General features: G+C 44.2%; 2 protein-coding genes across 6 annotated transcripts in view; one reads left to right on the top strand and one right to left on the bottom strand.

Annotated features, from left to right (window-relative positions):
• The window catches only part of LOC130406523 (transcription factor Adf-1-like), a 243,911-nt gene that overhangs the window by 202,496 nt on the left and 13,582 nt on the right, over positions 1–27,833 (top strand). The gene's annotated exons all lie outside the window — the stretch shown is intronic.
• LOC130406500 (unconventional myosin-Ic-like) overlaps positions 1–27,833 on the bottom strand; it is a 78,717-nt gene that overhangs the window by 48,525 nt on the left and 2,359 nt on the right. Inside the window, exons 1-3 of one of the 5 annotated variants that reach the window (XM_056612115.1) lie at positions 27,271–27,833; positions 4,901–5,053; positions 4,366–4,481 (exon numbers count right to left, since the gene is read on the bottom strand). The exon at positions 27,271–27,833 is cut by the window's right edge and continues 63 nt beyond it. In XM_056612115.1, coding sequence (XP_056468090.1) covers positions 4,366–4,481; positions 4,901–5,029 — 245 coding nt within the window. In that variant the 5' untranslated portion in view covers positions 5,030–5,053; positions 27,271–27,833. The other 4 variants (XM_056612116.1, XM_056612117.1, XM_056612114.1 and 1 more) reach the window with 4 other exon arrangements.

The following is a 27,833-nucleotide window of genomic DNA, read 5'->3' as shown; positions in this document are numbered from 1 at the left end:
TCAAAACTGCCATACGTGCCTTCGTTGAGGACAAGCACACGTCGTGGGATAAGTTTCTGTCCCAAATCTGCTTTGCACTGCGTACAGCCCCCCATGAGAGCACAGGACTTAGTCCCTCCATGATGCTGTATGGTCGGGAGCTGGATATCCCGCTCGACCTCATTACACAACCTTCCTGTGACGGCGTGGACGAACCCGGTGTGCCTTACCCAGAGACTCTTAGAGCCTCCCTCCAGGAAGCTCACAACCATGCAAGAGCAGCACTCGACGACAGTCACAACAGACAAAAACACTACTATGACTTGAGACGCCGTCCGGCTACCTTTGCTGTAGGTGACCTTGTCAGATCAAAGAAACACCCTAGATCTGATGCGCAGTCCAACTTTACAGCAAAACTAGCACCCCTGTTCACAGGCCCATTATGGGCCCTATTTTAACGGTCTGAAACGCAAGTGGGAAGCGCAAAGCGCAAGTAGCTTTGTGGGCGGTTCTACGGCGCTATAGCTATTTTACAGGCGGATAAATTACACTTGCGTCGCGGCGCAAGTGTCAAAAGGGTTGGTCTGAAGCAGCCTAGTTACCCGTAGGTGTGGTTTGGGCGTAACGTCCAACAAACCAATGAGAGTGCCAGCTCCCATCCCCTTTAAGAGCCATGAGCGCATTTGAATCGGACGAGTGGATATTTTGACAGCGCGTCTGCAGTCTCCGATGAGACAGATGCACATGAATTTCAAACTGCAAATGGCTCAGTTTATTGCCAAATAATATGGCCTAATTCACACATGGAATAAGGGGTTTTCTTCCAGAACTTCAGAAATACCGAGTCCTCAAATAAATTTTGGCAAAGAAAACGTATATGACATAACATATGATATGCAGTAACTGTGGTTCTATTTAATGATATACGCAATACATTATAAACATTGTTTCTTATCAGTAGGCCTATTGTATGCTATTCTAATATGCATGTGTCCCCGCGGTAATAGACATCGCCATTGATTGTATTATGCGTTATGCGTGTTTAGTTTGCGTGTGTTTAAACCGAGCACACACGCGCGCCCGCATTCATTCATTCTTTTTAACAATCGCTCGCGGTAAAACAATGTTTTTCACGATCAAATACTCATCAATCCTAAAAGTTATGGGCATGTAGGCCTACACGATGTCTGTGTCAAGAAAATATATGTGTTTGCAGATGCATTGATTTAAAAGTACAACTTATTACCGCAGCATCAGCTGTTCTTTCCCAAATAATTTACCTAGAATGTGCGGCTAGGTAGATGGGAGAAGCAAAGTGTATGCACGAGGTGCACAAGCAATCCGTATGGATCGCATGCGCATGTATGCATGCGCCCTTAAAATAGCATCTGAACAACGCGCCACTGACTTTAAACCAGGTATTTCCTGGTCAGTAGCGCATTGGTATTCAGAAACAGCAAAATACCGTTTGCGCCAGAACACGCCTCCTCCTTCCGCCGAACCGCCCCTTGGGGCGCATGATCAATCCCTAATTTACCGGCGAGTGGCGGTGGTGGGAAAAGAACGCTCTGCGCCAGTTGTAAACTAGCAACGACACATGCGCCAGTGACTAAGTCACTTGCGCCGGATGCAAGATAGGGCCCAATGTGTCAATGAGTCAAAAAGCTGGGGGACGTCAACTACAGGCTGAGTAGGCTGGACACGGGCGTGGATGCTGGAGTTTTTCATGTTGTGAACATGCAACCTTTCCACACTTGGGACTCACCTTCTACTGGCAGGCACACCGACCCGGTGACGGCAGTGCAAAACGACCCTGAGGTCTTAGACAATGAATACGACGACACCCAGGATGACCTCCCTGCTGCTGACATGAGCTATGACACACCTGGTGTTGCTGACTCGTTGCCCCTTGACTGTGACTCTGTACACCACTCAACTGTGATGGTGTCTGACGCGACCTAGACCCTACTGGACGGTATGACTTACGTCCAAGACATCGCCCTAGGATCACATCGGGTTGGTCAGACAACCGATGGACGAACTCTTACCATACTGCCAAACGATAAATGAAGGGAATAGACAATTTCTCACCTCAACAAGGTCGTTCATTTTGTCATAAAAAACGTTCAATTCAAACACTGCGCCGATTGGCATATCAACACACAAGTGATGTGATCTTAAAGAGTAAGTGTCCCTATAACGCTACGAAAACATGTCAATAACACAGTATGATGAATTATGCCTAAAGAGTCCACCACAAGCCTACACTTTGTTGCTCAAACTTAATATTACTTCCCTCCTTGAGCCTCCCGAAATGTCTTGCGATATTGATATCCCCCTTCCCCCCTGCAGACTGTTTTAGTTTTCTTATGTTTTGTGTGTATGCTATGTGTGGCTGTAGGCTACTGCTGCCTGTTTTGGCCAGGAAACTGGAAGAGATGTTTAATCTCAATGATGATTATTATTTTCAAATAACCAATAGTAGTTGCCTTGCATTTTAAAATGTCAATGCACTTTTCATCCCTGAATAACAGTAAAAGCTATTTAATAATTGATTTGCATGTATAGCATACTACACTTTCCATTGAACAATTACCCCTAGAGGTTAGTTTTCTCAACTAGAGGTTGAGAAAACTCTAGTCCAGTTAAAATTAGGTTTATGGAAACATGCAAAGGAAGCCGATCTCCACATCTCAACCTCCAGGGGGTTCATCACAACATTATTCATTGAAGCTAACCTCCTTATCTAAGAAAACAAATAATAAACCAAACTAAATAACAGCCCTCATTCTTGGAAGGTATTCCACTCGTGTATGAAATACACGAGTGGATTTCATCCACACTTGTATGAAATACAAACAAAGCCCTTTAGGACCAGACATCCCAGAATGCAGAATGCTCCATGTTACTTCAGCTTTGACTTGAAGCAACCGGCGCTGAAGACACCAGGGTCAGCCGTGGAATGAGTGTCTTGTGTGTGTGAGGGTCACGTCAAGGTCAGAGGAATACCCCTATCTCTCGTTCTTATAGTAAAGGGAGAACAAGTGTTGTGTGTTGTGTACAAGTGTGTACCATCAGGCAACACACAAACAGAGAGAAAGGGATAGAGAGAGAGACAGAGAGAGAGAGAGAGAGAGAGTGAGAGAAGAAGAGAAGAGAGAGAGAGATACGTGTTGTGAATCACACAAACAGTTTTACAGCCAAACATTAGGCTAGTTGCCAGATGCCATTTACAACTCCTGTAAACACACACACAATATTTCAATACTCGTTGACTATAGTGGGAAGAGTCTTATTGGAAAGTACTCACATACACACACACACACAAACACACACACACACACTTGTGTGTCCCCAAACCAGAGAGTGAGATCAGGGTGGAAATGCCTCATCCTTAGTTCCAAAGACAGGTGGCGGGGGAGATGGGTGGAGGGAGAGACGGGTGGCAGGGAGGGACGGTGGAGGGAGAAACGGGTGGCCGGGAGAGGGTGGAGGGGAGACAGGTGGAGGGGAGACGGGAAGGGGGAGACAGATGGAGGGAGAGACTAGTGGAGCAGACGGGTGGAGGGGAGATGGGTGGAGGGGAAGAGGGGTGGAGAGGGGATGGGTGGAGAGGGACACGGCTGGAGGGGAGACGGATGGAGGGGAGAGGGGTGGAGGAGGAGACAGGTGGAGGGAGAGACGGCTGGAGGAGACGGGTGGAGGGGTGAGGGGTGGAGGGGAGACGGGTTGAAGGGAGACGGGTTGAGTGGAGATAGGTGGAGGGGGAGGGGGATGGAGGGAGAGACGGGTGAACAGTGAGAGGGGTGGAGGGGAGACAGGTTCGAGAGGGAGACGGGTGGAGGGGAGACGGGTGGCGAGGGAGACGGCTGGAGGGGAGAGGGGTGGAAGGGAACGGGTGGAGGGGAGACGGGTGGAGCAGGCGGATGGAGTGGGAGAGGGGGAGACGGGTGGAGGGGAGACGGGTGTAGGGGACATGGGTGGAGAGGGAGACGGTTGGAGGGACACGGGTGGAGGGGAGAAGGGTGGAGGGGAGACTGGTGGAGCAGACGGGTGGAGAGGGAGAGGGCGAGATGGGTGGATGAGAGACGGGTGGAGGGGAGACGGGTGGGAGGAGATGGGTGGATGGGGAGACGGCTGGATGGGAGAAGGGTGGAGGGGAGACAGGTGGAGCAGATGTATGGAGAGGGAGAGGAGGAGACGGGTGGAGGGGAGATGGGTGGAGGGGAGGGGAGTGGAGGGGGAGACAGGTGGAGGGGAGATGGGTGGAGGGGGAGACGGGTGGAGGGGGAGACGGGTGGAGGGGAGACGGGTGGAGGGGGAGACGGGTGGAGGGGAGATGGGTGGAGGGGTAGACGGGTGGAAGGGAGAGGGGTTGAGACTCACATGTGGGGTGAGACCTCGTAGAAGTTGACCCCGCGGTACCGCTCCATGTGGTTCTTGGTGTAGATCTCCAGGTCCTTGTAGGGGTTCACCGACACCAACACAGAGCTGATGTAGGTCTGAGGAAGAGAGCAGGGTCAGTACCCCGTACCCCACTGTCCTCAGGGTCAGGGTCAGTAGAGAACACAGTCTTTAATTAATAATCTAAATTCTGATTTTATAGACTATGCCTACTCAGACCCTAAGCACACCCACTTTCATCCTAGCCACATCCATTTTCATCCAAACCACGCCCACACACCATAATCACACCAACTTACACACACACACCATAACCAGATCCTCTTATACCCTGACCACGCCCACACACCATAACCACGCCCACTCATACCCTGACCACGCCCAAATGCATGACCAGATCCACTCAGCATAACCACGCCCACTCCTACCCTAACCAAGCTCACTCCTAACCTAACCACGACCACGCCCAGTCGCCCACCCTAACCACACCCATTCACACCCTGACCACACGACTCACGTATATGAGGTTCTCCTTGAAGCGTTTGCGCAGGTTCTCTATGAAGGCCGCCTCGCTGGTGTAGTTCTCCAGCAGGACAAAGTCCTGGACCCCCACTCGGTCTCTAGCCGTCAGGGCTGACTCCATCATGCCCCCCCTGTCGTTTGGCACTACCTGAAAAACACAAGGAGAGGTCATAAAATATTAACCAACAACACAAGGAGATGTCATGAAGTATAAACCAACAACACAAGAGAAAAGTAACTGAACTAACAAGTAGGGCCTGATTGATATACCTTTCAGGCTCAGAATCGATGCAGATTTTAGGATGCAAAGAAATAGGACGTTATTATCTACCAAAATGTGTACGAACGTTTAATATGTATAGCCTTTACATATTTCTATTTTGCTCAAAGCAGTAAAGGAAGACCATGTTTTAATAAAACACTAGCTATATTATGTACAAATTGTATTAAATCTCTTCAATAACTAAATAAATATATTAAAAAAAAAACGTTTAATCAGATAACATTATTTTGAAAAAAACAACAAACGACACAGTCCCAGGCCTTTGGACCACCTCAACTACAGCATACATTTAAATAATGTGCAACTTTATTAACAAGCAGACACCGTGGATGACCCACTCCACTGTTGCCTACGGAGAAACAAACATCATCCTCGTGTGTTGGGGCCTCGGTGAAGAGTCTACTGTAGTCTGGTGGCCGGGGCTCCTAGCTTCAATCAGTGCTCTAGTGTTTCTGACAGTTTTGGAGTGGGGTCAATTATTCCTCTGACGTATGATGTCACTAAGGTTCACAAACAGAAAGCAGTAGTCTGGTGCAGATTCAGAATCCAACAAGGTTCAGAACTTGGAGCAGGGGGAAAGTTCCAACTGAGCGGTGGTGTTCAGAATAGAGTGAGCCATCACTGGAAAACTTTATGGAAACACTTCTTGGGAGAGGTGTGCGTGCGTGTGTGTGTCATCACTCCACATTCTCTCCCAATGTCAGCCCAACGTCTTCCCAAGCTTATCAAATAATGAAACACCCTGGGCCTAATCTGGAATCCAACAGTCCTAGCATGTTATAGCGGAACTTCTGCACAAAGCCTGGACTGGAGATAGAAAACCCTAAAGGTTTTGTTAGAGATAGTGCGCGGAAGAAAACTAACTTGCTGGGTGGCTGAGAATACGTTTACATGATGACGATCTGAACAGAAGAAAATCTGCGTGCATACGGTGACGCAAAAGTGTGTGGAATTCGATTGGGTATGCATGTCAGGCGGCTAGGTGGTGCTGTGACACACTATCACACAACACCGTCATGTCTGAGCGCATGCGTAGAATCTTCCTGCTCTTATCTGCGCCGCGAAAACCAAAACATAATTACTGATCCTTCTCTGTTCAGTAATACTATCTGTACTGTGGCAACCCGCTACCCCTTTCTGGAGAGATTATTTTTTAAAGATATATATATATATATAAAATTATTATTATTATGTAATTATAATTATATATTATATGTATATATATATTTTTTTTTTTCTTGTGAGAGTAGGTGGGGCCGAGCCCCACTTGCCCCTAATGACCAGTCGCCACTGAGCCTAGCCCCACCTGTTTTTTACATGTAGAAACGCCACTGCATAGATCTGAGCAGAGTTTCGCGCCTTGGCAGTGTAGACGGAAACGCTACGGCGGAGCATATTTAACTTTTCCACTCTGGAGGTTGGTTTCAGATTTTTGCGTTTTTAAGCCCCAAAAACGCTGTCACAGTCTAAACGAAAGGCACTTCCGATAAAATATTTTCGTTTTTACCCGCAAGCTTCCTCGTGTAAACTGGGCCTGGCTTCAGAAGGGGTTATTAATGAGTGTAGTTCTACAGTGACGATTTAAATCTGATTGGCCAAAAGCAATCTATTCTCCTAATTTATATTATAACCAGAATGTTGTACAAAGTAGACACCCACACACACTATGTCATATACAGAAAATGTTACCGCAAAAAGGCATCATTGACAACCACAGAAGGTGATTTTCTTTTAAAACTCACCATTTAGTACCACAAGGACACAATTGTGATTAATTACTCTCTAAACAGTAGAGAGACAGAGAGACAGAGAGACCAAAAATAGGACACATTTCAAACCTAAAGCAATATCATTTGATAAAACAATGTATGCAATGTTATGTTTTGCCCACATGAGTTATAGAATCAAGTTTGAGCTCCTTGAGACTCATAGGCTAGTCCACGAACATTCAAACAGAATGCTCTTAACTAAAATGCCTGAGCCATCACTGCAAGTCTACGGGTAGATTCGGGTTTATATGGACAGCTCCATATTTAATAGAAAAGATGCATTAGTTTGCTATTTGCCATTTGAAAACATCCAATACATTTCAGTTGGGGTTTTCACTTTGTACTCAATGCAAGCCCAGACATATCTTCAACCAAACAGCAATCAGCAGAAAGGTCAGTGGCAAGCAAATGACCCACCAGCCCTCTCAACATAGTGAAATTCATCAGGATACTTGTTAAGAAATACACTTTGTATTGTCACACCAGATCTATAGTCTAGTCCATACCTCACAGCCCTATTCAGTGCAACACGTTAGTAAAGACTACAACAGCAGCAAGGGAGACTTACATCTTTGAGCTGGTGAATGCGTTTGTCCAGTAGATCCTGAGATTTACTCATGAGACTGCGCAGATTCCCCAAATCCATGTCAGAAATAAGCAGCAGATAAGAGCAGACGGGGAGAAACAGTATAAGACTGTTATAGCGTTCGTAGTATAAGACACCAACTAGAAAACTAGAAATGGATCATCTAGGAAGAGTTGGGATGAGCCAACACACACACACACACACACACACACACACACACACACACACACACACACACACACACACACACACACACACACACACACACACACACACACACACACACACACACACACACACACACACAGTAAAGCAGGTGCACATGTTGTTGTTATGTCAGACTGCACATTAGGATCCGGCCTCTGGGGGCATAATAGAGAGAGGAGCTATTAATTAGCTTGAGGTGAGCTAAGTTAAGTCTAAGTCTATAGGAGTTTCGAACACAAATTATTCTTGTTTCAGAGACTGATTTGCTGCTGGAACAACATACATTATTATACTGAATTGATTCCTATATGACATTACATTGTTTGTTCACAGGTAAGCCAACCAACTAATTATAGCATGAAGGAGTGACTGAGCGAGTGGGTGAGTGAGTGCGTGCGATGGAGAAATGCAAGTCATGACATTTCGGATTGGTTGAATAAAGTAACAGGTTGACCTCACTGGAACAGCTACTGGCATCCCCTGGTGTGGTGCCACTTTGAAGCTATCAAAACCAGCCCTCGATAACATATGTGCTTGCCTCCGTCAGAGTTGTCCAACATTAACATCTGGTCACTTTTTAAGATATCTTAGACATGACTTCTGCATTTCAGATGGACGGAACTGTGTTGTGAAGGGCCCACACAGTTGTTTGAGGGAACTTTCGACCATCCAACCTTCCATTGATTCAGGTCCTCCCTCCTCTTCTCCCCATGCCCCTGCTCTCACACACACTGCCCACCACTCCTTCTGAACAGCGGAAAAATCTCTCTCTCTCTCTCTCTCTCTCTCTCTCTCTCTCTCTCTCTCTCTCTCTCTCTCTCTCTCTCTCTCTCTCTCTCTCTCTCTCTCTCTCTCTCTCTCTCTCTCTCTCTCTCTCTCTCTCTCTCTCTCTCTCTCTCTCTCTCTCTCTCTCTCTCTCTTCCCCCCCCCCCCCCCCCCCCCCCCTTTAGTGTTCAATGGGGCACTGGTGCGACTGCTTTACTTGTTGTTTTCACTGCTGTTGTCTGTGTGGTGATGATTAGAACCTCAAGTCATATCGTCCAAAGACTGTAGAACCTGAAACATTATGATCAAAACGAGAACACTTCTGGTCTCATCAAGCTTCAACTCTTTTGTTAATTCCCACATTTTTGCAGGACTACCAAAATCTTTTCAGGTTTGGCCAAAGACATGATGCATTCACCAGGAGTCGTACTGATCCTCACTCGCTGTTCTACTAGCTCTCCTAAAGACGTTGTGTTTCCACGGTGAAATCATCCTGTTGCCTATCTCTTTCGTTATCTTGTTACGCCCGTACAACGAAAGAGTGTCAGGATTTCAACCTTATATTGACCGTGATCAACCATATCCGTTTTTAGACATGTCCTCCGCATCAAGAGGTAGGATAAGTGTGGCTGCTGTCACTCTAGTTGTTTTGGTTTGACCACAGATGGAGGCAGAACTATGGAAGTAAATCGGTGCCTTCGTATTTAAGAATAAAAAGCCATTGAATTCTAAGCACTTAATATTTATGCATTGAAATAACATATCTTGATTTTTTCCCTCTGAAAATAACTTTCAAATTTTCAACAAATCATTTACCTTTATTTTTCAAAATTCAACATGCCAAAGACTTCATGCCCGTCTACGCTTCAAACTCATGCATGTTGCAGAAAATGTGCAACAGCGCCCCCTGGGGTCACACTTTTCGGTGGGTCGCAGAATTCTGTGTAACACCTGCTCGCTCTCCTTGCTTGACCGGGATCTAGCATTTAGGATCGATTGCTCTTCCTTGGGTCCCCCGATGTTAACGCAAAATTTCATACATTGATTTTTGCAGCCGACTTTGGCATGTTGAATTTGGGGACGTAGAAAATATTTAAGTTGTATTTTTTAACGTTGAATATTTGATTTTGAATTTTTTAACTTTGCTCAAAATGATTTATCGAAAATTGTAAGAGTTAAATTTAGAGGCAGGAAATCCAGATACGTTATTTCAATGCATAAATATTCAGTGATCAGAATTCAATGGCTTATTATTTTCAAAATCCGATGGCACAGATTTACTTCCATACAGAACGGGCAGAACTCATCGCGATCATCTTAAACGTTGCTGCAACAATGCAGCCTATATTCCGTTGCATTTTTTTAAACCGATTTTTTAACCATTCAACAAACAAAAGGCAACAGGCTGATTATCATTGAGGGTGCTGCTTCTCCCAGGTGGTGGGAGAAATATCGACTTTCTACGCCTCATTCACACAATATCTACATTTCCTCCGGAGAAAATACTACCTCAGGTGTAGTATTTTTTTTTTTCAGAAGAATTTCAGGGTACAAATGTCAGGATATGTTGTTCAGACACACGGCCCATTAGGGGAATATCAGGACTAAAAAGTATGTCTGAAAGCAGCTCATGATAGAACTGACTTTACCCAGAACTTGCATGCCTAATTAGATATATTTCTTTCTTATCATTAATATTTTCATGTACTTACTTGCTGCCCTTTATGCCTACTGGCAAGTAGGGCAGCAACAAAGGATCTCCACTCCTGTCTGTTTTGGGAGAGCTTTTGGATAGAACACCAGGTCTGCTTCATGGCTTTCAGTTCTTTCTCAACTGTTCGACACCAGGTTTCTTTGGGTCGTCCTCTCTTTCATTTGCCTTCATGTGTCAAGTGTAGGGCGGTTCTAGTAATGTAATCCTCTTCTTTTCGCATGATGCGTCCAATCCATCTCAACCGCCTTCTTGTAATGATGGACGTTATACTTTCTTGGTTGGTCCGAGCAAGTAATTGCTGGTTGGAGATGGTGTTAAGCCAGAAGATGCGTATCATTTTTCTGAGGTTTCTTGTGTGGAATGCCGAGAGGTATGAAAGGTCTTTCTCTGTCATCCTCCAGCATTCAGAGCTGTATAGTACGGTGGAGAGAACCCAGTTCTGGAACAACTTGAGTTTGGTGTTGATGCTGTAATTCATTCTGAATGTGTTTCTTGCCTTGTTGAGTCTGCTTTTGATGTCATTGCCTGTTCCTATATTATCATGTAGCTGCAAGTTTTGACTTGGAATAGAAACCGTTTTTAAACATAATTATTCCAGCCAATGTTGGCTGGAATAAAATGAGGCCAAAAATTAGGTAACGTTTCTTGACTTTTGTTACTCCATGCAACCTTTCTCCATACATCATAGTAATGTCAGGTTTGAACATATTTTACATTTATGTGCAGATACTGAAGATGTGAGTTGTTTAGTATGTTGATCTGTACTTAATGGATTGCTTTTGTCACTGCTTGCTCTCCACCTCTGCTTTGTCCTTATCTTCTCCCATAATACCTTGCCCCTTTCTGGCACATCGCCCTCAAAGCAGATAACAATGTTCTATAAAGAATGCCAACAAACACTTCCTTAATGCCCATCCAACGTCCAGCAGCTTTAGATCAAAGTGCCGACAGCTTCTCTCCAAGCTCTGATGGCTTGAAGGACATCTGAAGGAAGATTTAACCTTGCAAATATTTCATTATAAAGATTTCCGGTTGGTACACATTTTTCTATAAATACAGAAAAGGTCTTGGTAGCCTTTCAGCTACTCTACTTTCGTAGTGAACAATTAATATCTCTAAGTGTCATGTCCAATAATCTTTTCCATTCTCTGATGAAGATAAGTCTGCTACCTCTTAGTGTCACTAGCACACACCGGCCTTAGGGATGCCTCTACCACACAGGCCTTAAGGCCGCCTCTACCACACAGGCCTTAGGGACGCCTCGACCACACAAGCCTTAGGGCAGCCCTTGCTGCTGCGTCGCCTCGACGCAAGGTTACAACCTCTGGGAGGCGCACGTCAGGCCCTTGTGGTGGTGGCAAGGGGGGTCCACCAGGACGTAATGGACGTAAACCCCCTAGCGTTGCGTCGACGTGGAACCCTAAGACTATGACGAAAAATATTCGTCAACAAACCTTTTTCACGGACGAAAACTAAATATAAACTAAATAAAAGTCAGATATGATGACGAAGACTGTGACGAAATATAACTGAAACTATAGTCAACGAATACAAACGAGAAAAAAAAATTTAGGGCGGGACGAATGGAGAAGAGATCCAATCAGAACTACTCTTTTTGTGGGACAAGTTGGGAAGAAGTCCAATCAGAGCGAATCTTTTGAGCTTAGGTTGAACGATGCAAAAGCTGCGGCAAATGCAGGTGCATGCATTGCCGTGAAACAATTAAACAAACGCAGTTACACAAGAGAACAAGAGAGAACAAATTAACACAACAACGTTTTGCATTGCACCCGGTCTTATGAACAACAGAAATGTTAGGACTAGGGCGAAAACAGAGAATTGACATCTGGTCGCACTTCACATTTGACAACAAGGACAACAAGTACGTCTGTACCGCGTGTGGAGCAAAAATCGCTGGGAAAAACACCACCAACTTGAAGCGAAATTTACAGAGGACTCATCCAGAAATACATGCGAAGGTAAGCATATAGGCTACGGTTATTTTATCAGATAAACTACCTTGTTTCCGCTAAACTTGGAATAAAATAGAAGCTAAAGGAAACCACCTCTGTGTGTGTGTGTGTGTGTGTGTGTGTGTGTGTGTGTGTGTGTGTGTGTGTGTGTGTGTGTGTGTGTGTGTGTGTGTGTGTGTGTGTGTGTGTGTGTGTGTGTGTGTGTGTAAGAAAAAAGAATCACAACTTGGTTCCCCCTTTATTCACCCTCAGACGCAGAAGACGTCTGATGACAAAGATGACCATGGGCCTAGTGGAAATAAAACTAGTGCTGCTAGTGCAACCCAGCAGCAGACCATCTCTGCAGCTTTCCAAAGTTCTTCGAAGTACAAAACTGAATCGAAGGAACAACATACGAAGGAGCAGGCCATAGCTAGATGGATTGGACGCACAGGTTAACCACTCACAACAATTGAAGATGAGGACTTTGTGCTAATGATGGAGATAGTAGATAGGAGACTAAGGGTTCCAAAGGGTATGAGACAAAAATTCAAAGAGAGACTGGCTGCTGCCCGAAGAGTACCCATGGGCCTTGACATGTGGACAAAAAAAGGACTGACAGCCTCATTCCTTGCCATAAGCGCATGCTACTTTTGTGTTGAACGAAATAAACATGTACACATATTGTTGGCCCTTGAACAAGTAGCTCACCCACACACTGCACTGTCTATTAGGTGTGGATAAATGTATGCAAGAGTGGGCCATACCAAAGGAGAAGATCCTGACGGTAATAACGGACAATGGGAGTAACATGTTGGCAGCCTTTAAACACACCATAGCAGAAGAAACAAGCTCTGAGGATGACTCCCCTGGGTCCATGACGCCGGAAAGTGACTCTGAATCTGTACCTGATGACCAGCAGAGAGCCATGTTTAGTTTATTCTTTTACATGACAATTATCACATGAATGATCTTCCCCCTGCCACATGTATACAGTACAGACACACACCAGCCACTTTATTAGGTTTAGACTTATTTGGTTGTCTTTTCTTATCGTTATTAGGTACCATCATGTCGACATGGAAATGGACCGGACACTGTGTGTGGTCCATACCATACAACTTGTGTTCCACATGTTGCAGAAAGAGACAACTGTCAAAAGAGTCCTCGATAAAGCAAGGTCTGTGGTGAAGCTCTTTCGCAAGTCCTCAGTTGCAACACAGAGGGTATTGGACCAGTGTGGTCTTATTGTTGTAAATGACTGCCCCACACGCTGGTCAAGCACATTCAACATGGTCACACGACTCCTCACAGTCAAAGATGCAGTCTGTCAAATCGCAAGTGACATGGGATGGGACAGTTTGCTTACTAGTGAGTGGCAAAACCTTTTTTCATGCATGACCTACTGCTGCCTTTTGCGGAACACACTAAAACCTTCCAGAGTGACACCACATCTATGTCCCTAGTGGTTCCTGCCCTCTTTGATCTGCTAAGTCACCTAACGGACTTTGCAGAGAGCACTCAGTACAGAGACCTCGCCACTCTTGCAGGGAACACCGCTTGCAGCAGCTGCCTGCTTCGTCAACCCAACTGTCTGTGAAATCCTTGTTATTGTTGATGTGGCTGATGGAAATATCCAGGAACTGCTGAAACAGGCAGAAGACTATGTGGTCAAATGCACTTTCCCACACACAAGACAGGAGGACCAGTCTGAACATGATGCAGAAGAAGAGGTTATTGAGGAACCAGAAGCAGCGATATCCTCAAAGCAGCCGGTGTTTAGGTTCCTCTCAAAATGCCGCACCACAAGGCCTAAACAGAAAACCTCCACAACCAGCATCAGGCAGCAGATCATCAAGTATAAGGAATAACTTTTACATCCCATCACAGTGAGGACACAGGAACAGACTTCTGGCTGGAAAAGAGTGAGAGTTTTTATCACAGTTTAAAGCCTTTTGCGTTAGACTTGTTGGCTATGCCAGCTTCTCAAGCTTTTGCAGAGAGGGTATTCAGCATCACAGGTGACCTGACCTCACAAGAGGACGGCGCAACCGAGGAAGGGTCACATTGGAGCGAAGTGCTTTCCTTAAAATGAACAAAGAGAAATAGAACTGTTGTATTCACTGTTATTTACTGCATTTCCTGTAGTCGTATATGCACAACTTGATTGGTATTTGATTGGCATTACAGCTTAGCATGTAATTCACTTGCCTTGAGTTGAGCTCATTGATACTGCCTCATTGATACCACTTTTTATTTATTAACAGAAGAATATTTCATTTTGTGTGCAATGACATTACAACCAATGCATATTTTCTTTTACATATTTTTTGTGTTTCTTTTCAAATCTTTGATCTTGCACACAATGCACAGTAACAGAAGATGATGTGAACAGAGTTGTGTGCTTTTTTAGTTTAATGTGATATTTAACTATTTTCAATGCTGAGAGCAGTTTTTATTTACTTGAAGATTAAGGAGTATTCTTTGGTACTGCGTGCAATGGCATTACAGCCAATACATATTTTATTTTACATTTGAGAATTGCACTAATCTGTTCTGTTCAATTTTGTTGATTTTGCACAGAGTAGCAAGACATTGTAAGGTATTCGGCATTGTAGCCCTAGCAGTTATTTAACTTTTATTTTGTTAAAAAAATAAGCCCCTGAATTCAACTCATTGTACATCTCATGCATTAATGATGCTCAAAGTCCATAGAAGAAGATCAAACTTGAGATTGATGCAATATTGAAGGAGGAGAGTTCTGTCATGACGTTAAGAATAAAATACATGTTGTGTTACAACCGTTAAATCTGTGTCTGTATTGCATATTCAAACCTTTATACCATTGCATAACAAAAAAACCTTTAGTTGACTAAGTCCACTGTAGATTTAGTCGACTAAAATCTGCTAATATTTAGTAGACTAAAACTAGACTAAGACTAATAGATTTCAGATGACTAAAATAGGAATACAATTAAATGGTGTGTTATTCAAAAGACTAAGACTAAGACTAAATCAGAATTTGCTGCCAAAAATAACACTGACCCTAATCAGCCCTTTAGGGAAGCCTCTACCACACAGGGGATGACTCTATCCACTCTGATTGGTCAACATCGGACTTCTTCCTGAAGAATGAGTCCATGGTGAGCCCCACACTTTCTTAAATACACTCGGAGAGTAACATGGCACATTTTGTAATGACACAGAGCATTGTTTAAAAAACAAGAAGAAGTGGCTGTGGGCACTGGTTTAAAACCACCCTTGACACAATCTTTTTTTCATAAATGCAGTTCCAGTGACCTTCCATCCGTGGGAAGTTTCTCCCTCCCTCTGTCTTGCATTCTTTTCTCTCCCTCTCTCCCCCCCCCCCCTTCTCTTTCACTTCCTCCCCGTTGGTTTTAAACCCTGGGGAAGTTATTGGTTCTGCAGCACGACTCCCAACACTCGCACATGAATTAATTTACTGCATTTACTGGAATAAAGCCGCCGTCAGTTATACAAAGGATAACATTTCCATAACATATATTAATGGTATTACTGTGACTAAAGAGCTTTCATCCAATACTCAACGGTTCTCAGCATACCAAACACCAGGTCATACAAACAACCCTACAGTACGCGTACTTTGATCTGACAGTATAGCAGCGCCCTGTGGAGCTTGTGGAAGTTAGGACTTTGACCAACACTTTGCTCTGAACACGCCCTACAAGCCTGACTTAACGATTCTGGGAAGCACTAAGGTCGCAGGGCGAACTGAGCAATACGTCATCAGCGTAGACATGTGTTAGCACAGCGAGGCAAAGTCAAATAAAACAAAGATATTTCCATTCATTCCAGTCATCACATTCACACACACACACACACACACACACACACACACACACACACACACACACACACACACACACACACACACACACACACACACACACACACACACACACACACACACACACACACACACACACGGCTTGGCATAACCTGTATCTACTTCATGAACTTTGACCTCCATTCTCCTCACCCTAGAACTGACATTCCAGCGACGCCAAGAATGGTTGTTCTTCCTGAGAAGCGTGTCGGACGACCCTACACCAGGCAGACATTCCCACTGCCTTACCTGATATGTATTCTCTCTCTCACTTAAACAGGAGGAAGAAGGAGTGCAAAGGAAAACAGGGTGGGCAAAAGAAAGGTCTTTATATAAATGACTGCAGAGCGGTCGGAGGCAGCTGTGATGTCAGAGCTCAAGAATGCAAACCATGTAGGCGGAGGAAAGCAGAGAGACGCATAATGAGGAGGGAGAGAATGAGAGCTGAGGGAGGAGTCAGGTGAGAGAGAGAGAGAGCCAGAGACCCAGTCTATATGTGACTTAACAAGAAACGTAAGCAAGTTTGTCTTACACTGATGTGTGCGACGCATACTAATCCTAATGGTTGATTCCAATGACCATGGTGTCAAAGAGCTCTGTGCTCTCCTTTGCCTCCCCACCATGTTTATTAGAAGTAATGTGGCAATGCTGACACGATTTAATACTAAACTTTCCTCTTGTCCTCCAGCAACTTAATCATTTCCTATCCTCAACGAGCTGCTAGGACAACTTCCAGTCAGGATTTCGACCACTTCATAGCACCCAAACTGGTCTGTTGTAAACAAGCTTCATCTACACAGACTCCTTCGACACTGTTGAAATTTCAATACTTTTGGTCAGATTTGAGAATTGGCTTGGGGTTTCCGGTCCAGTATTAAAGTGCGTTAAGTCATATCTACAAGAAGTTGTTGTTATTACGGATTCAGATCCGAAATCAAAAACCAAGTCAGTGATATAATCGGCCTAGCATCACAGGACTAGGGACGAAAAAAGAAAAATAAACTAATCTGGTCCATGCATTTATTACTAGTTAGTTAGGTTATTGTAACGGCCCCTTTTTACCAGCTACAGCTTGATCAGTACACAGAAGCTAGAGTTCTAATGAAGAACAAAACATTTGAACACAGCACAACAATTCTCCAATCCCTGCATCGGCTCCCTGTAGGTCAGAGGATTATTTCACAATACTGCTGCCCACCTACAGATCAATGAACGCTTTAGGGCCACATCATCTCACTGAAAGGCTTCCCTTCTTAATATTAACTGAGACTTGTCAGCAACTGGTTCCCAGAATCAAAATAAAACCTGGAAGAGCAGGATTCAGCTATAACACATAGCTGGAGTAAACTGAAGATCTGCTGAGAAGAATCAAGGTTGAGAATACTGAATTAAAGTGCACTGTTAACCTACTCTTATATTATTGTCTTTTTAATCAATTGCTAAGTGCCTTTCATGCATTTATTTTATTTTATTGTATGTTTTAATGTGAAGCACATTGGCTCTGCATTGTATATGGAATGTGCTACATAAAATAAGTTGACTTGACTAGTTATATAGTAACATCATGGCAAGAACATGCATGCATATTGCATATGCAAGAACCTGCGGGCACACATGCACACAAACACACACATGCCCATACACACACACACACACACACACACACATTAATTTTCCCATAGTGAGACGCCAACTTGCCTGAAAACATGGGCAGGTGGTGACTTGCGACTGGGGGAGGTCATAACATTATTATCTTCCTATAGATCAGGGGTCACCAACACAGTGCCCGCGGGCACCAGGGCGCCCGCAAGGACCATATGAGGGGCCCGCATGCCTGTTCTAAACATAGCACTACTCATTCTTGAACAACTCTTTCCCACCTTTTTTAAGTCATTGTTGATAATTACGGTGAGAAATCATTAACATGACTTAATTAATTAACATGTTTCACATAGATGAGTATCATTAATCATCATTAATATCAAAGGCAAACTGAGCAAATGTTATATCAGAGGAGTGTATCAAACGGGGTGCCCTTCGTATGACTCAGTACCCATGAAGTAGCTCTCAGGTTCAAAAAGGTTGGTGACCCCTGCTATAGATATTGGTGACCCCCCCCCCCCATCCCACACATCTCCCCCCTCCTCCATAGACACTCGCTCTCTGCTTCTCATTCACCTCTCTTACGTGTGTCAGAGGGACCCGAATCTCTCCCCCTTGCTGTCTGTCTCTCTAATTATCTCTGTCTGTCCGTCTGTCCGTCTGTCCGTCTGTTCCTATATATGCACGTCTTACGGCCTGTGTCTCTTCCATTTGGCTGCTTTCCTCTCCGTGGGTGTGATCCTGGTATTATTATACTTTGTAAGTGTACAGATTGTTTATTAAAAAGGACATTTTATACACACAATACCATCAGTAGATCACCCGTCGACACCATTTTGTTTTCAAGACTCGATAGGTAGATTGACGAACACAGAGATTGTGACATCCGTCAGCAACACGCAAGCTCTGTGTTCGCCAATCTACTTGGTACTGTGTGTATAAAATGTCCTTTTTAATAAACAATCTGTACACTTACAAAGTTCTCAATGCCTCGTTTTATATGTTAAGACCCTTATTATACTACCAAAGAAGTGTCGTGCTACTTTTAACCTTTTAAGTGGTTTAAAATAGCGATTTAGTTTTTACCATAACCGCTGCCCCTATTGTACCAAGTTTATAGCGTTTTGATAGAATCGGCTAAAAACAGCCAACTGAAGAAAGCGTCTATATGCAGTTTTTGTGCTCCAAAACTAACGTTTCAACTCGTTATATGATAACGAGTGATAACGATATACAATAGTATATGCAGAACAAGCCTTGTCCCCCCCACACATTCATATATATTTCTGCCAGTGTGTGGAGAACACAATAGTATGAACCAAAAAGTGGAATAAGTCTGAGACATTAAACCAATGACTCTATTCTATGACCACTACAACTTTTGGGTGTAGTGCTCACATGTATTTCCTCCAGAACATGTGTGGTCCACAACACTGCATTTCCTGTTTATACTAAGCACATCCTCTTTTCTGATTGCCTATTAATAACCCATTGGCCCTAACAAATGAACCATAAGAAAACGTAATAGTTGTGGCTAGAGATGTTGCCCAAGTTGTTCCCGTTGCAACTGTTTGTCCAGGCGGCCATTTGTGTTGTTTGAGACTTTAATTTGTTTGTTTTATTATTTGCACCTGTACAATAAGACCATAACCCAACAGTGCCATGACACCATTACCCAGCAGCCCCTGTACCTCCAGCCTCTCCTCAGGGTGGGGGGGGGGGGGGCACCCAACCACAGATGACAACCACAGCTGGCAACCATATCTAAACTTCCACAGATTAAAGGAACCTTTTTCAAAGCATAGTCATTCGCACAGAAAAACTGAAATAAAAGGACTTTACGTAATGTTCTCAGCTGAGGACAGCCTAAAAATATCTAGTTCTGAATACAACTGTCTTGAAGTTTGGAAGTTTGAAAGTGGCTTGTTCAGATTACACCAATAAGGAAATGTGAATGTAGGGTGGACTGGCTGAACTCTGAGGAATCCCCAGATAAGAGAGTGGCCCGTGAGCAGGGGAGGATCTGGACCTCATCGAGGGGCCAGGAGAGTTACTCCACTAGGGCTGTTTCCAAAGAATGAGAGGAAAGCTCAGCAGTTTGTACAAACACACATAAGAATGCAGGCCCTTGAAGTCAAACAAGTCTCAGGAATAACCACACACACACACACACACACACACACACACACACACACACACACACACACACACACACACACACACACACACACACACACACACACACACACACACACACACACACACACACACACACACACGTTTAATGGTGATATATGTACGTGTAATATAATCATTTGTTTACATATCTGTTCATTTACGCTTTTGTACAAATGGTCGGCCCTAATAGCTTTAGCAAAAGCATACTGTTTTGTTGGTTTCCACAATACAACAAAACAGCAGTATTGCTAATTATTGTTTTGTAATACTTTATCATTAATATTTGCACCACCTACCAAATCTGGCACTATACTAGACTCATCTTTACACAAATACCAATATTATCTTTAGATTATTCTTATCCAACTATTTAGTGATGTGGATAAAAAATATTTGATTGTTAACAATATCTAATCATTTCAAATCGAAATAGTTTCACCAAAACTCATAAATGGCTGGCTTGGTCTAGATCCATGACCAAAAATCTATAACTTAATTAATTAAGGTTTAACCAAAAGCATCCCCAACAATTTTGGCAGGCATTGTGGTGAGCGGGGTTTACCAGCAACACCAAAAACATAGGCCACATGTTGGTTCAAACAGCGGCAGATTGTTAGCAAACATTGTTGTTGTTGTTGGTGGTTTCGTAGTGTCAAACTTTGCTGGGGTTGTTTGAGGAATTGTGTGAATAATGTACAGAGAAACTTGACAAAAGATGCTAAAGTCTACCAAGTTCACAGTAAAAGACAATAAGGTGTGTTCCCACATAGAACAGCATCAAATCATCAAGGGATTTTTTTTCGTTAATTTGATGGCGTAAAATAAAACAGGATCTGCACTATGTGTGGATCCTACTTTAAACTCTGTGCTTCTCTTTGTCGCTACAACAATTTCAGCATTTCCAAGATCTGCGACTGCTGTAAGATAATTGCAGTAAGAGTAAACGACTCTCTCTCAAAGGCCCTGGGCTTTGCAGGCCACCCCCCCCCGAAGACAACGCCCTAAGAAAAAAGCCAAATACTGCCAACTGCAGCCGGCTTCTGACAAGCAGTTATTCGGGCCAACTGTCTTCTTTAAAAAAACTGCAGACTGCTCTCTCTCTCCCTTCTTTCCCACAATCAGCAAATCACCCCAGCGGCTGTGCTGGGTAGGGCTGGGGTTGGGCGGGGGGTTGGTGAGATGATGTGCTCATAATAGGCCGGGCCCGGAATAATGCATTAAAATTTCTATCTGCTTGTGATGACGTGAAATTAATATTTTTAACCATGTTCGTCCTTTTGGTGTTAGATGGAAACGCCTCACTTTTTGAAGCAATGTCTTTGAAAGACCATTTTCTATATTTTGATGCTTTTTTCTGCTTGAGTGTCTGTTTGCCTGCAGAGTGCGGACTGACCATGTCGAGTGTCGGGAGGCCAGAGCGCCGGGAGGTTGCAGCAGGATACCATGCCAACCCAAAACCATAGATATTAGAGATGCACCGATCAACCGGCCGCCGATTAAAAAAGCCGGTTTTGTATCCAATCGGCCACAATCGGTGACCTGCCTGTCACTGTCGTAATTTCCGGTTTTCGGCCGATCAAACTCACCCGCATGCGCGGTGCGTAGCAGCTCAAGGCGCCCAGAGCGCGGGAAGAAAACATGTCGCTGATTTGGACTTATTTCACTGTGTGCCAGGACGACCCAAAACACGCTGTTTGTAATGCTTGCAAGTCAAAAATAAGCCGTGGGGGATCATGTTGCTAGGTACGCGTCCTGCGTCCCTGACGCATTAAAATCTGAAAGGACGCACTAAACTCACTATCCATGCGTCCCGGGGACGCATCTAATTTTCCCCATGAAAAACGATACATTGTGAACATTAAACAACTCGTGTTTAATCACAGTAACTGGCCAAAGAAACCTTCTTGTGAGCAGACCGGACAAGCGCTGTTTCAACCCTCTGCGCATCTACTCGGCGCAGACGTGATCCCCTGTACAAAGTATCGCGACATGCTAATTTAACTGCTACCAAAACAACTAGCTCGTCACCGCTGATTTCATTTCAACAATTAAAAATACGAACTTCATAGTAAATAAACCCACGTTTCCACTGCTCGATGCTGTGCTCATTCGTGTTGATTATGTTGTAACGTTTAGGGGACGTGCTGTAATGAAATAAATGAAACATAATCCGGTGGTGGTGATGAAAACTACATTGAACGGCAGCCGCCATATTGTTATGCCCGAACGGCGCCTGCGCATACATCGCGCTTCCAACGAGATCCCGTATTTCTCGAGAAACAGGCAGAGAAGAGAGAACGCAAAAATACCACCAAAGAAAAAGATTAAACCTATTGCAGGTCAGCAAACTACAGCATTTTCTGTCCCCACTACCTCTGCACTCCGCCCTGACTCTGATCAGCCTAGAGAGAGAGTACCTCAACATTGCCTGTACCTACTTCTGCCTCCCCCTCTACTGAGCCTGATGAGCCCACTGCAGAAGAAGTGCCTCAACCTTCTACATGTTCCTCCCAAAAAAAAGCGAACTTTTCTGAAGCAGTGGCTCACCACATACAAATGGCTGCGCTTTTCAGATGACAATTTCATGTATTGAGTTTAACACTATTAATTTTTTTAACACATTTTTTAAACTGGGGAGTCGGGACCCATTGAATTTCTCAGGGACCCACCCAACTCGCCACCTGAGGGTCCCGGGTCTCACTACATTGAAAACCTATCAACATATTATATGATTATAATTATTTCTTAGAAAATCGGTATCGGAAAAACCGGTTTTGGCAGGTCAGACCTCCTTAAAAACCGGAAATCGGTATCGGCCAAGAATTTTGCAATCGGTGCATCTCTAATAGATATGGTTTGGGTTTTACCTAACACCGCCTTTCAATTCTTTGATCCCGGACAGGGCGATATGGTCAGCTTGATTGTTCTGAATGTGTATAGTGAAGTTTGAGTGTGTGTTGGGAGGTGGGTGTGTGAGTGGTGGGTGGGATTGGGACATTTGGCGATATAGAAGGCAGAGGGAACAAGATCACACACGCACTACTGGTTCCCCTCTTTATCTAACTGATCTCAGCATGTGGACATTTCTCCAGGAGCCTTTCTTCTTTACACATGCATGCACACATAGTCAACAGCCTCCTGTCTTCAATCGTTCAACTCTTATTTAATGAATTTCTAAGCTGAATTTTAGACGTTTTCTGGGCTGCACTAAAGCACATCCCCTCTAATGCTGCTCTCTTAACAGAAAACCTGCAGTGAACTTTCAAAGTACTTCCTTGTCAAATAAGTCAATGAATAAACTAAGAAAAATATTCTCTCTCTTTATCTCTCTCCCGGTGTTACACCTTGTCTCACACCTGTTGTCCAAGGCCACGCCTGTAGCAGTGTTGTTGTGAGTCAGTCTGGTAAAAGGTTAACTACAATAGTAAATGGATTGCATTTATACAGCCCTTTTCCAAGCAGTGGTCACTCAGAGCACTTAAAATGATTGCCTAACATTCACCTGTTCACACACACATTCGACTGTGTCAGCCATGCAAGGCGACAGCCAGCTCGTTGGGAGGAGTTTGGGTTAGGTGTCTTGCTCAGGGATACCTAAACACGCAGCTAAGGGGAGCCGGGGATCGCACCAGCAACCTTCAGTCAGGCCAGTCAGCCGGATCTACGTACCTCCTGAGACAATGCTGATAGTGAATGCTTACCTAGCGTAACCACAATCATTGCAGCAGTGGAACAAGAGGTCAAACATGTTGAAATAAAGTACAAAGCATAGTTGCCAACAAGTCTTCTTTTGGGTTCTTTAAATGAGAGACACCATCATAGACAATGTGATGCGTCACCAGCCTCATTGATAGGAGACAACATTGAATCTTGAAATAACGGGAACATTTTGAAGATAGACAATTTATTATCATGTCACTTACCTAGCATAAATCCACCTTGGAAATACTCATTGAAGATGATACCTCATTATTAAATCAATAGAAGATCAACACAGCACTCAGCCCCATCTCAAAGTAACATCACATTTCCTTGAGAGTTTAGTTATTGCTGATCAAAGTCCCTGCTCCCACTCCAAAGTTCAGACTCATCTGGTAAAGACCAATGGATTGAATACACTACTCACACTGTGGTGAAATGGGCTCTGCCATGATGGCCATGTAGGAGTTTGATGGTTCTCCAAAAAGGTTTTTCCAATTAAAAAAATTAAAACAACCAGGTGTGTAAAACGTAGAAACACAATGGGATTGGGCACGCCTAGAGTCTTCCTGGATACACCAGGAAGAGTCTTCTCTCTCCGTCTCATGCTTTCTCAGGGCTAACTTTGGCTCTGGGTAGTGGCGGCGTCTCTCGTGGAATCACACTAAACCACAGCGGTTCATTTAGAGGTAGAGACACCATTCTCTGTATTTATACGCCGTTTCTTCATGGTTCTCAGCAGACTGCCTCCCAGACCATTTCAACTTCAAGTGACCTCCAGCCCCCCCAGCATGAGGGCTCAAACTATGTCCTACATTTGCAATGGCAGCTGAACTGTAAATAGAACCAGTGGTGAATGGTTGGGCAATTGGTCTGATGGACACTAACGCATCTAAAGGTTATAAGCTTTGAGAGGTTAACTATTCAAGTGTATGAAATTAATGGATGTAATATCTCTGTGCCTCTGTGCTCGCCACAATTTTGAAAGATTCAAACTTGTGGGTGTCGCGAGAGGCGGGAGTATCATGCGAGTAGACTATATTTAGGGGAGCTCACCACTCAAACTAAAATGAAATCAAGTATCCTCATAATCCCCATTTCTGTGGTTTCTAAAACATGAAATGCCCACATCCAATCAAATTCAGCATCTCTCCCCTACTCTTTCCATTCCATGCAGTGAGCTTATGATTGGTCCGCATCTACAAACAAGCACATGCATGTGCCGTGCAGATGTGACCCAAAACCCATTGCTGGTTTGTTTTTAAAAGATCATTATGAGATATCCATTCTCTCTTTAGAGAAAAAAATATCCCTCTTTGATACAGTTCAATTAGGACATCAATTAGGACATAAATCTACTCTCTTATATTGCTGCTTTTTCACAGTTAGAGCAGTATATGTATAATAAGCCTACTCTCTATTCTAGTGCTGCTCTGTCACAGTTAGAGCAGTATATGTATCATAAGCCTGCTCTCTATACTAGTGCTGCTCTGTCATAGTTCGAGTAGTACATGTATAATAACCCTGCTTTCTATCCTAGAGCTGCGCCATGCCATAAACAAACTTTGAGCGAGGAACTCTGTGGTTGCTAAGGGACTTCATAGTCAAATCAGGCTCACCCTGGCGTCTAGTACCGTATCTCTCCCTGCTGCTATCGATGCAGGGTAGCAGAGGCCTTGGCCGTTAGAACCGTGGATGGCTGACAGGCTCTTGCATGGTTCAGAAAGATAGGTAGGTAGGTAGGTAGGTAGGTAGGTAGGTAGGTAGGTAGGTAGGTAGGTAGAAGTATCTGGTGTTACGTTCTCTGTGTAGGATTCACTATTCCCACATCACACTCAGAGCTGAAGTGTTTGTATAAATCAGAAACAAAATGCTCTGACACCTCCAGACCCCGCATGAAGCAGACAGCTGTAAGCTTAGCTGGTTAGGGTTAGTGTTGGCTAGGATGTGTGTGCGTAACAAGTTGACGGCACAATTTCAAGTGCAGGTTGGGTCCACACATCTACACAGAGGCTCAAGGTCAGACACAAAACAATATCTGTGTGCGTGTGTGTGTGTGTGTGTGTGTGTGTGTGTGTGTGTGTGTGTGTGTGTGTGTGTGTGTGTGTTCTCAGGTGGGGTTCCTGTTGCCAAGGGGATGGCTAACATCCAGATGACAGCCTATGAGTTGCAGGTGTATCCTCCACCAACACACAGACACACACACCAAACTATCCACATCAATCTGTAAAATGGGATCCTAACTTTTAATAACCTGTGTATTGTCATATTGATATCATTCAAACAACAACCCATATCAGTAAGATCCAACTTACAGGATATCTAAACATCTCTTGCAGGAATGAGCAGAATGCACAGACATCCCATAACCATCTGGCAAACGAACCAGTACAAGTCTCGGAGTGGTATGTGATAATAACAGATAAGTTAAGTGAACACACTAGATGGGGAGGTGCGGGAGAAGGGAACTGGGGAAAATACCTCAATGAATCTCATTATTCAAGAATTCTCTGCTGTATTCCACCGACTGTCTGCTTCTCCACTCTAGATCCACCACTAGGAAACGGTCTGCAGGACATTGTTTTTCTAAGGGGCTGAGGGAAAATAACCCTCAAACTATTGCAGTGGAAAATTTAGCTTGGGTAGCTATGGCAACCTACACTGGAGAGCAGAAACCAGATCTGCTTTGGAACAATGCATAGACAGAAAGATATTGATCTGGGCTATTGTCCAAGTTACATAGTTATGCCATAAGGTAAAATGTACACTTTGTTTAAACCTTTCTGGCTTTTTACTGATTCTTTGGAAGGCAGTTGAAAACCATCTAGGGCAGCTCATCGTAGGACTCAGGGCATTATCCCATCCCAGCAACCTATCATTTAAGCAACTTAACTAGACATCACTAAACAGCTACATTAACCAACACACATGCCATGTAATAAGGTACAGGACTCTACGGGACAGCCTTTCGGAGAGAAGCCATTTGCCCTCCAGCAATGTATGTTGATGCAGTAGCCAAACCCTCAACAAAAAGGCAAACAGGGTGGACTCAGAATTCATTTCTATGTATGAAAAACATGGATACATGTTTAGTGTACAAACATTGTGCGTTATTGATGTTTCATCACCTTGGAATTATTGTCAGAGCTAGATCATTTCACCCCCAATGTGACACTGTCAATCAAATGTCCCTACTCCACACTAATAGAAAGTAGTATTCATTCAATAACTTCTCCTGCCTTTGCTGCTGGGTTAGGCCTAACCCTAGTTTCTCGTTAGGGCTTAATAACGCATTTCCTATTCTATTCAGTGTTTGCAGTGTCCACTGTTGTAGACATGTGTTGGGGGTAAATGACCCATGTCTGGGTGTCATCAGACCGACATGCGGTTCGTCTGATTCCTACATCCAGACATAATCCTTCATGCTATAGTTGTAGGCTAACATCAATCAGTAACTGGTCAGAAGTTCATAGGATCCTTGGCCGACTGTCAGGCCGTGATTCCGTAATGTAGTGTGGCCGGTGTTAAAACGTGGAGCCTCCGACCCACCGAAAGCTCACAACAGATCTCCATGCGCTGGCTTACCCACCGGCCAGCATTCGCGCCTAACCCCTAAATTAATCATAAACTGCAAGAAAAAAAAGTTTTTCCCAGGCAGAAACAGAGGTAACACGACTGGGGGAAGCGTCAAGAAGCCCCGTCCGGCAGGTAGAACCGCAACACGGTCCCGTTAACGGCGTACCTTCAGACAGCACGAATACACCTCCACAGTCGGTCCGGGTCGCCTCTGGTTCTTTTCGATCTTTCACCGGTACCACTGCTCTAGTTCCGGATCTTCTCCGGTTCTTCTCTCTCACCGGTACCACTGTTCTAGTGCTCCCAACACACGCAAGGTATCCCGGTCTCGATTCAGTCTGTCCTGTCCGTGTGTCAGTAACTTCTGTCGGTCGGTCTACGAGTTCTCTGAGTCTGCAGTGCGAACCCTCCCACCATGCAGACCAGTGAAGGTAAAGAGGATTGCCTGGTGATCGGATCCCTATCAGTGCGGCGTGTGAAGTCCCTGTTGGCTGTATGGGTCAACCTCTCATATTGGGCAACACTCGACCATGAGCAGTCCTACCAGGAAGTGCAAATCAGCCATTTAGGATCACGCATTATTGGTACCACTGCACTCATACCTAGAAGACTGGATAAGCTGGCATAAAGCATCTGACGAGATATCAGACAACCTTCTACACGTTGATGAACACCTTTAAACGTCCACAAAGTTACACTGAACCTACTTACACATCTGTGTACTTGCAG

Source organism: Gadus chalcogrammus, chromosome 16 (assembly GCF_026213295.1).
Source record: "Gadus chalcogrammus isolate NIFS_2021 chromosome 16, NIFS_Gcha_1.0, whole genome shotgun sequence".
Classification (NCBI taxonomy): Eukaryota; Metazoa; Chordata; class Actinopteri; order Gadiformes; family Gadidae; genus Gadus; species Gadus chalcogrammus.
The sequence above is the reverse complement of the archived record's forward strand: the minus strand, read 5'-3'. Positions and strand labels throughout refer to the sequence as shown.